Source organism: Wolffia australiana, chromosome 14 (assembly GCF_029677425.1).
Source record: "Wolffia australiana isolate 7733 chromosome 14, ASM2967742v1".
Lineage (NCBI taxonomy): Eukaryota > Viridiplantae > Streptophyta > Magnoliopsida > Alismatales > Araceae > Wolffia > Wolffia australiana.
In genome coordinates this window covers 1372672-1382306 of record NC_135848.1, presented here as the reverse complement: position 1 = coordinate 1382306, position 9635 = coordinate 1372672, and the positions used below count along the sequence as shown (strand labels likewise).

At 37.8% G+C, this 9635-nt stretch overlaps 1 protein-coding gene across 7 annotated transcripts; it reads left to right on the top strand.

Moving 5' to 3' along the window:
- The first annotated feature begins 450 nt into the window (after positions 1-450).
- On the top strand, positions 451-6783 carry LOC144711596 (splicing factor U2af large subunit B-like). Of its 7 annotated transcripts, none has more exons than XM_078585575.1 (13): positions 451-584; positions 1512-1789; positions 2097-2219; positions 3033-3100; positions 3709-3773; positions 3869-3913; positions 3993-4052; positions 4144-4204; positions 4282-4394; positions 4781-5227; positions 6113-6245; positions 6330-6397; positions 6501-6783. In XM_078585575.1, the coding sequence occupies exons 1-13, from the start codon at positions 486-488 to the stop codon at positions 6636-6638; spliced, it is 1698 nt and encodes a 565-aa protein (XP_078441701.1). In that variant the 5' UTR covers positions 451-485; the 3' UTR covers positions 6639-6783. The 7 variants fall into 7 exon arrangements, with proteins under 7 accessions (XP_078441701.1, XP_078441699.1, XP_078441698.1 ...); XM_078585573.1 differs by having other exon boundaries at positions 6110-6245; XM_078585572.1 differs by having other exon boundaries at positions 6107-6245.
- The last annotated feature ends 2852 nt before the right edge of the window (positions 6784-9635 follow it).

Sequence of the window (9635 nt, the reverse complement as noted above, 5' to 3'; positions counted from 1 at the left end):
TTTAAATGAATACTGGCACTATGCACACATAAAATACGTATTGGGCTAATAAAATGTGAAATATGCATAGTGGCTCAATACCCATACAATTATTGACATCCGATATCTGTTCCTGAAACACGAGATTCTAGTAAACTGCAAAATGGCAATCGATAACGAACCCATAACGGATAACATAACCGATATCGGATGACAAGTACTGAATAATTGATAAATAAAGAAACTGCTGTGAAATGATAAACGATATTGATATTGATATTGATATCAGATGCCTAGTTTTGGATCAGTATTCTTAATGGTGGCACCATAATACCAGCACGTAGGTGACAAAATTAACACTGTATTTGCCTTAATGGGCCTAAACGAGTGGTAATGGGCTCATTCGGCCCATTCCAAACTGTCTTCTTCTTTCTTGCATAAAAAATAAATAAGAGCTCAAGACCTAGAAGAGATCGGCTGTTCTAGGCGATTCAGAGCAGGGGAAAATGGGGGATTTCGAAGGGGCCTACGAAGGGAATGGAGAAGGATATCGAGAGGAGACCTTCGGAACAGCTTCCTCGCCATCCCGACATCGTCAGGAAGCGGTAATCTATCGATATTTTGATGTTTAAAGTGGGTTTAAACATTTGTCGCATCATTTAATTTGGTATCGTTATGCTATCTCTTGGACTTGGAGCGGATGATTTGCATCGCGTTGGATTCAATTCCGATTCGGTATACGATTTGATCTCGTATTTGCGGTTACCCGTTAAATATCATGTCAATGATTTCCCGTTTCATTTCGTTTGTTCCTGTTCTGTTGGCAGGTGGAGTGGATGATTTTCACCGAATTGTATTCTGATATTTTATTCTATTTCGATAATTGTATTTGTGATCGTACGTTAAATCTTAGGTTTATGACTTGGCGCATCATTTGTTGGTTCCTGTTCTGTTGTCAGGTTACGTGGGTGATTTACACCACGTAGGAATCAATTCCGATTCTTTACTCTATTTAGATATTGTATTTGTGGTCGTACGTTAAATCTCAGGATAATGATTTGCCGCTTCATTTCATTTGTTCCTGTTAAGCTATTGCGCGGAGTGAATGATTCAGATCAATTTGGAGCCAATGCCCTTTTTTTTAAAGAAAATTTGGAACCGATGCGGATATTCTATTCTACTCTGATTTTGTATTTGTGTGGTATATTTTTGTGCTGCTCTTGCTCACTCGGCTGAGGAGATCGTTCGGGTGCTTAAATCAAATTTCCGATTAGATTCTTGTTCCAAAAATATGCTTTTATCTCGTCAGTATTTGGACACTCTTTGGGTTCTTTTGGTCTGTCAATTTTCTTTGCATTAATGTGAAGAATGTTGTTTTCCTAATCATTGTTTTCTGCCCTTTACTTCTTTTGGCCAGCTTCCTTGAAAAATTCCTTCATGTTAATCACGCTTATGTTTTGGTTTGGTGAAGCTATCTATACGCACTGTTGGGATGATTTGATGAGGTTTCTTACTTTCTCTGGTACGTGCAGAATGATTCTCGAAGCTCAGGAAGCAGAAGTAAGGAGAAGGAGAGGGAGAAAAGCAGGACGCGATCAAAGGATCATGACAACGGACACGACGGAGATCGTGGTAGGTCTCGAGACAGTGAACGCCTAAGAGAGCGGGAAAGAGATGATGATAGAGGGAGAGACAGAGACAAGGAACGGGACCGTAGTCACCGGGATTACTCTGATAAAAGAGATAAGAGAGAACGCAGTAGACACGGATCGGAAGATAAAGAACATCGCCGGAGCAGTGATCGTGAGAGGTTCTTGATCTAAATTTCTGAATGTTTTATTATTTTAAAGTATGCTTTCATATTGTCTGTAGTTTCGCAGTTTTTTTGATGTTTTAATTTTCTTTTGGTTAATGTATAGGACTGAGTTATTTCATTTTGATTGCTGTGGCCAATTTAATCTTAAAATATTTCTTTCTTTGTATTCATGACTTCTTAATGGGACACATCCTTTTACTGGATCCACTTTCAAATTACGAGATTTTTATGCAAGTCTTGCGCTGATCCGTTTTTTTTTATATTTTATTTTATCTTACTTTGCTCCTTTCACCTATCTCAGGCATAAAGATCATGACAGAGAAAGAGGACGTCATAGGAATAGATCTCGTTCCCGTTCACGGAGTAAGTCTGACCGCAGATCAAGATCACGGTCACGTTCACGTTCTCGTTCAAGGTCTAAAAGGTCAGCTGCGATTTTCAAGATTATGTCTCTTGCAAGAACTTTTTGTACATTCAATGATAAAAAGGTTTGGGATGTTGAACCACCTTTTTTCCTGGGTTAATCTCTTACACGACTTAATGAGATGCTTCCTTATCCTTATTCCATCCCTTTTATTGTTAAAAAAAAAACTCCATCCCTTTTATTTGCGCCATTTTTTCTTCTCTTTCTCTATACATTTGAATATTTAACGTTATGTATGCTGAACCATCGTCTTTGTCTTCAATTAATTTCCAAAATGAGATGGAGCATTTAACAATGTCATCGTCATTTGTTCAAGCCCAAACTTAGATGACTGTGTCAAAATTTGGGGATGACAATGACGAGTTCGTCATTGTCAGCCAACCCTAATTGAATTTGGCTTTATTTTTTTAAGTCGCTCATAAATTTCTTTAGAAAAAGACAAAATAAATAGCCCAAAGTAAGCTTTATGTGACACAGACTATTGGGACTATATCTGGACGAATAATGGTGGCCCACATTCTGTTTCCTTTTTCCAGTCTAAGGTTGCGTCCTCTGACAAAAGTGGAAACTTTAAAAATATTTGAGCCACCCTTGGATCTTCTATCTTTTTTCCTAACCCGAAAAGATAGGTTATAGCTTCTCAAAAGCTCTCTTTTCCTTCACAATTCATCATCTTCAAAATCACGTAAGATACGAACGTTAATTGTTGCACTTGGGCATCCCTTCTCCTGAGTGTAGTTTGCTATTTTTTGTTTTCATGTTATTTATTAACGTTTTCAAATAATAATTCATAATCTTGCAAAAATTGAGCAGTAAAAGGATCAGTGGATTTGACATGGCTCCTCCTGCAAGTTCGATGGTTGCTGTTCTTACTGCTGCTGGTAATTGTCTCCCCTATCTGCGCATTCTATATTTTCTCTGAACATCTTCATTTCTTGTAGCTAGAGGAAGGTTCTTTCATATGAATTGCGTAGGGTTGTTTGGGTAAGCTACGCCTTCCATTCTTTATTTGTCGACAATTATTCATGGGAGCGCTTCTCAGTTAATTTTTTAAAATTTTATGTGAAGTTATCCCGATACTGAAAGCCACTTTGGTTTTTTTCTTGTCTTTGGTTGTTTGTTTGTCTTCCTGTGTCTTTATGTTGTTGAAAAAGGTAATCTTGCGCCACATGTCCCACTGTGCTGCCACTGGGCCTGAGCCGACTACTGTAGCTATTATGTAGGAGGAGGAATCAGGGCACCAGTTTCATGGATCTTGTTCGTCTTCAGCAGGCAAAATAATGGCTTTTTGGTAGTCTTGCAAAAATTTCCTCCCGCACTTGATAATAAGCTGTCTTTTCACTTTGATCAATTCCTCGAGAAAATGAGGGCATGCCCTCCAATAAATTAGGGAAATCATGTATAGTGATGTAGATGATTATGCTTGAACTAAATATTTTTCTAATTCCATTTATTTCTTGAACTTATCATTTGTATCTTGTATTTGTAGTTCAAATGCCGGCAATCACACCTGCTATTCCTGGAATGTTTCCAAATCTTATGATGCCTGGACAGGTGCGATCGCGTCTGATTTTTCCTTGCTTATCTCTCTATTGCATTCTTTTGTTAATTGATTTTTTATACTTAAAAGTATTTATATCCTTGATCAGTTTCCGACCATCCCTTTGGTGCCTGTCCAAGCAATGACGCAACAGGTAATACATGACTTTCTTCCATCAGTTTGTTTTCATGACGATCCTTGGTCAAAAGATGAATGTGTTTTTTCCCTCTTAGGCAACTCGACATGCAAGGCGGGTATACGTTGGTGGTCTTTCACCCACAGCAAATGAACAGGTTACTTTTTTTCCCTCAAATTATTTGAGTTATCAGAATCCATTCAGTCAACCATCTGAATCTTACCTTTTTGGTAAAATAACATTGGCAGTCGGTGGCATCATTCTTCAATCAGGTCATGGCCGTAATAGGGGGGAACACTGCTGGTCCAGGTCTGTTGCAAACTTACTAAATAAAAAAGTTTCCTTTTTAATTTATTTTTAAAGGAAAATGTTTTCTCTCTGCCCAGGTGATGCTGTCGTTAATGTTTATATCAACCATGATAAGAAGTTTGCGTTCGTGGAGATGAGATCAGTTGAAGAGGCCAGCAACGCCATGTCATTGGACGGTATAATCTTTGAGGTATGACTCCCCCACGAAAAGAAAAAAAACACAAGTCAACGTCGCAGAAGGGCTCTACAAACCTCGTTGATGTTTTTGACCACATTGCTGATTTTTATGGTGGTTGTCAATGACGATGACATTGATGAGGTCATAAATGATGGGCAATGTTGATGTTGATTGGACATCGCAGGTGGTTGACACTCAACTGTCATCAGTTGGATTTAGTTCAATTCTAGTTACATTGATCGTCAACCGCTTTGGTGTCATGTCAACATGTCAAGGTCCATAGCATCTTATCCTCATGGACCGTTGTTGATGTTGGCGTCAATGACAGTTGATGCCAACGGGTATGTGCCAAACCCTAGCTCAGAATGATTGATGATAAGGTCTGTCATCATGAACAGGGTGCACCTGTGAAGGTAAGGAGGCCGAGCGATTATAACCCCTCTCTCGCTGCGGCTCTTGGCCCAAGCCAGCCAAGCCCAAACCTGAATCTGGCTGCTGTGGGGCTGAGCCTGGGAGCGGCGGGGGCTCTGGAGGGTCCAGACCGGATATTCGTTGGTGGGCTTCCCTACTACTTTACTGAGGACCAGATCAGGGAGCTGCTAGAGTCTTTCGGCCCATTGCGGGGTTTCAACTTAGTGAAGGACAGAGAGACTGGCAACTCCAAAGGCTACGCCTTCTGTGTGTATCAAGACCCTGCCGTCACTGACATCGCCTGTGCCGCCCTCAATGGCATCAAGATGGGGGACAAGACACTCACCGTCCGCAGGGCCATCCAGGGCGCCACTCAAGCCCGGCCCGAGCAGGAGAGTATCCTCCTCCACGCTCAGCAACAGGTTGCCCTCCAGGTAATTCTATTAACCTGCCATCAGTTTCTGTTGTAGTTCATTTATTGATTTCACTGGTCAACATAAGATAACTGTTTTCTTAAAAAAAACATAATGTTTCTATATCATCGAAATGAATTCCGTTTATTATCTAGTAATTGTATTGTTAGATATGTAAGTTATATTTATTTCTCCGGTGGAAATATTATTCTGAGATAACCATCAGTTGTTCCCTTTGATCTTGAGTAATGGTGTTGCTAAAGTTGGGCTTCTGCGACAATTACGGTGATGTTGATGAGTCTTCATCATCATCATCATCTTCATCGTTGTCATCTGTCCAAGCCCAAGTATGGATGACAATGACGATATTTTGGGATGATGATTGCAAAATCGTCACCATCTTCCAATCTTAGTTCGGTGTCAACCGGGAAGATGACGAGGGTTGGATAGTAATTTATCTTCATCGTCATCTGGTTTCCAATAGCTGTCATCATCATCATCCTCATCAGATGACAAATTGTCATAGTCATTCGTCCAAGCCGAACATGGATGACGATGAATCTTTTGGTGTTAACGATGAAGATGATGAGTGTATTTTGATGATTCTTCATCCAGTTTCCAAGAGCCGCCATTGTCATCTTTGTCTACTGCTGGTACCAAATCGTCATTTGTCATTCCTCCGAGCCCAAACATGGATGGCAACGGCGATGAAGAATTCAGCATGGTCCTCCATCCTCAGCGAGATATGTTAATAGTGCAACGGATTTATCCCAAGAATACTTGATCATTATGATCCTTCAATTGTTTTTCAAAAAAGAACAATCCTTCAAATGTGATTTTTTTTATATAAGAATCAAAGAGTCTTATGTTTTTTGCATAATGAATCTGTTTGTGGCACAGAAGCAGCTGATTTTAAACCCGGGCGTGCTTCCCACCAAGGTTCTATGTCTCACCCAGGTGGTCACTGCCGATGAACTGAAGGATGATGATGAGTATGAGGACATTCTCGAGGACATGAGGGTTGAAGGAAGCAAATATGGTAAAAAAATCCAAATATTTCAGAATAAATTGGATAACTAATATTACTTATCATATTTGGTCTAATGTTTCTGTCCGTGATCAGGGATGCTAGTTAAGGTCGTCATTCCCCGGCCTAGTCCCAATGGGGATTCCGTCCCTGGCGTTGGCAAAGTAAATTATCTAATTAAATTTGCTTATCTCCTGCTCGATTTCATTGGGATTAATAGAAAGGACTAATTACCAAGAGAAAACTGAATTTCCCGTTACGTGGCAGGTGTTCTTGGAGTACGAAGATGTGGACAGCGCGTCCAGGGCACGGATGGGTCTTAATGGGCGGAAATTTGGGGGGAATCTCGTCACCGCCGTGTACTACTCTGAGGCCAAGTTCTCTGAGGACGATTATGATGGCTGAGGTTAGGTTCATAAAAAAAATCAATACATGCTTTTCTCTTTTTTTAGACTGTATTATATGAAAATTTTCCTCTTTTTCTTTAGCCTTCTCAGAAGAACTTTTTTACTTCTTTATTTTTTATTACTTGATATTTCCATGCTTCCAATTTCAATGCCCTCACTCAGCATATGTGGAAAGTGATCGGAAGATCACAAATAGTCGTTGCGATTTATTAGGAAACATTATTCTTTTTTAACTGGTCTCGTAGGGAGTGAAGGACAGAAAGAAGATCACTCTGGTCTGTCGTGTATTTCATGATCATATATATTATTTGATTGGGGTTGATCACCGGTATCGGGTGATCTTCCCTCTTTTTATTCAAAAAAATTGCGCTCCCTTCAGTGTTTATATTAGTTCAAGCAGTTAGAGGTCACTGTATTGAGTAACCTGGAATGAATAATTGATGTTGATTGGATATTGAAAAGTATTTCTGACACACTGGATCAAGGAAATTCTGGACGAGCTTAAAATTGTACCTGATGTATTGAAAAACATGTTGAAATGGAATCAAAACTGGTACATCATGTTGAAATTGTACCTGACGAGCTTAAAATTGTACCTGAGCTTAAAATTACAAGTCTGGAATCAAGACTGGTACATCATGATAGGGTAAAACATGTTGAAATGGATTGTCATTTCATTAAAGAAAACTGTAAAATGGGGTGGTTCATACAACCTGTATCTGATATCTGCTACAGTAACCAGATGCAAACTGATATTGAATATCAAAATCTAAATCCGTCAAAATTTCTTCTTATGTTGGATATCGGTTGGTCTGGTTTAAGATATTGAGACCAATGTCCATAGAATAACCTTTTATGACATTATTGAGTGATACACTAGATTGATTGATATAACCTAGTGCATCACTATTTTGACTAGCTATTGGTCATTGTGATTTGGGTAGGCAGGCTTAGCAGCTGTGCTGGAATTTTAGATAGGATCTGGATATCATAAAATATTTAATGTAATTCAAACAATAAGTACCTCATGCAAGGTTGTCAGGCACGAGAGTAATGATGATCCAGAAATGTGATTACAAATTACCTTATGAGTGGAGTTGGACATTTAGGATTGAAGACCAGTCAGAGTGGACCGAACCAGGACCATAGGTCCACTATTTGAGGGTGGACCGATTGGTAAGGCAGGTTTAGATCCATGTGTCAAACCGAACCAGAAGTATGTAATTAAATATTTATTAAATATTTTTTTGCAAAACTTTGAATGGAAAAAAAAAGCAATGAGGCATTCATTACGAGCAGTTCTATAGCTCATTATATCGCTACAAATTTGTACCGGACCCTCAACATAATATTGTACTTCGTGTTTGACGATCGGACTGGGACCGGACTGGACCGGCACAAAATATGAACGAACGGGAGCTGGACCAGAATTGAGGGAAAGTTCAGGTCTTTGCTAGAAACCCGGACTGAACCAGGACTGTCAAACCCTAATTATGAGGTAATCTCAAAATGTAATGAATTAAATTAGAATCAATCACAAATTGAGGCGGGGTCTTTGTTTATCATTAGGTCCTAATCATGTGGGGCTGTCAAATTGCAGCAGCTTAATTTTTTCTCAAAGCAAAGGTTAAGTGCACGTTCTATATTTTATTTTGTTTATTAATGCTATATTAAATGGTGTATAATTTCAAATATCCTGGTCAACTGTCCTTAAATGATTTGGATGATTTTTATCATCCCTATGTCAAACCTCATTTGGCATATTGAATTGCCAATATATTGATCGTAGATGGCGGATGGATGATTGGTGTATTTAAGGATGGACGGAATTATTGATGATTGGTGTTTTGACATTATTAATGATGAATTGATCAGTTTGATACTGAGACTGAGTATTACTTTCATCATTGTATAACGATATATGTATTCAATATAACTCTCATCATTGTATAATGAGTTTATAAAAAGATAATTACTTAAGAGTTTGTATTAAGTACCTAATTATCCTCCCCTCTTTAATTTCACCAAGATGAGTTTTTAGTTGGCCCTTACCAATACTTAGGTTCCCTTTATTATAATTTTCCAAGATTTAGCTACTTTCTCAGCATACTTAACCCCACGCTGTTGAGCAAGGCAATGAATAAAATAAAAACAAATTAATTTTAAAATAACCGTAGATATTATTCAGCTTGATCATTTAAATTTCTCATTTAGCAATATCTCACAGATTTCTACTTCTTCAAAAAGTTATTCAACGTTAAATATCTCATTACCTATTCAAATAAAACCACATTTAACTCAAGGAGATTCAAATAAATTCGAATAATTTTAAAAAATCATTTAAATAAACTCGAATTTACTTGCATAATATGAGTTTAGTCATCCTCAACTGTGAATTTCAAATCTTCTAACATCCCAAAAACTGAGACATGCGCATCAATAATGTTGAGTCTTTCCCGATGAGCAATATACGACAGGAAGTTTAATCTAAAAACTCTTTGACTTAAGTTGGATGTTAACTCTTAATATAACAAGATGAAGAAAATAAAACATCTACAATGTTGTTCAGAATTAGTCTTTATCAAAAAAGTTTTAACGGAGCTCACCGTACTTAACCAGTTATAGTTCAAAAAAAAACCATACTTAACCAGTCATTCAATAATTATATTGAACATTATCATTTGTTAACAATGGGAATGTATAATGATAAGTCTAATTGATGTAGCTCTCAATACATGACAAATAAGAATTGGCAACATTTATTTTCATTCGAATATACTATTGAATATCAAAGATATTTTATTTTCATTTTCCAAAATATTTTTTTTGAACCAAAAAAAGGAGACTTGTTTAGTGCTTAAATTTTCGAGGTAATCATTTGGGTCTTAATTAAAATGAACTATATTTCAAATAAACTAAGAAAAAAAAAGCTATATATGAAAACTCTACGGATAGTTCAAACTCTATAGTCTGAACTTTAAATTATCCTGAAAAT

What these genes read in the sequence shown, in the direction of transcription:
- LOC144711596 (XM_078585572.1), top strand. Translation starts at nt 486, where the DNA reads ATGGGGGATTTCGAAGGGGCCTACGAAGGGAATGGAGAAGGATATCGA. An exon ending in TCTCGTTCAAGGTCTAAAAG is followed by an intron (nt 2,220 to 3,032) that starts GTCAGCTGCGAT and finishes AAAATTGAGCAG; the next exon opens with TAAAAGGATCAGTGGATTTG. An exon ending in TCCAAGCAATGACGCAACAG is followed by an intron (nt 3,914 to 3,992) that starts GTAATACATGAC and finishes TTTCCCTCTTAG; the next exon opens with GCAACTCGACATGCAAGGCG.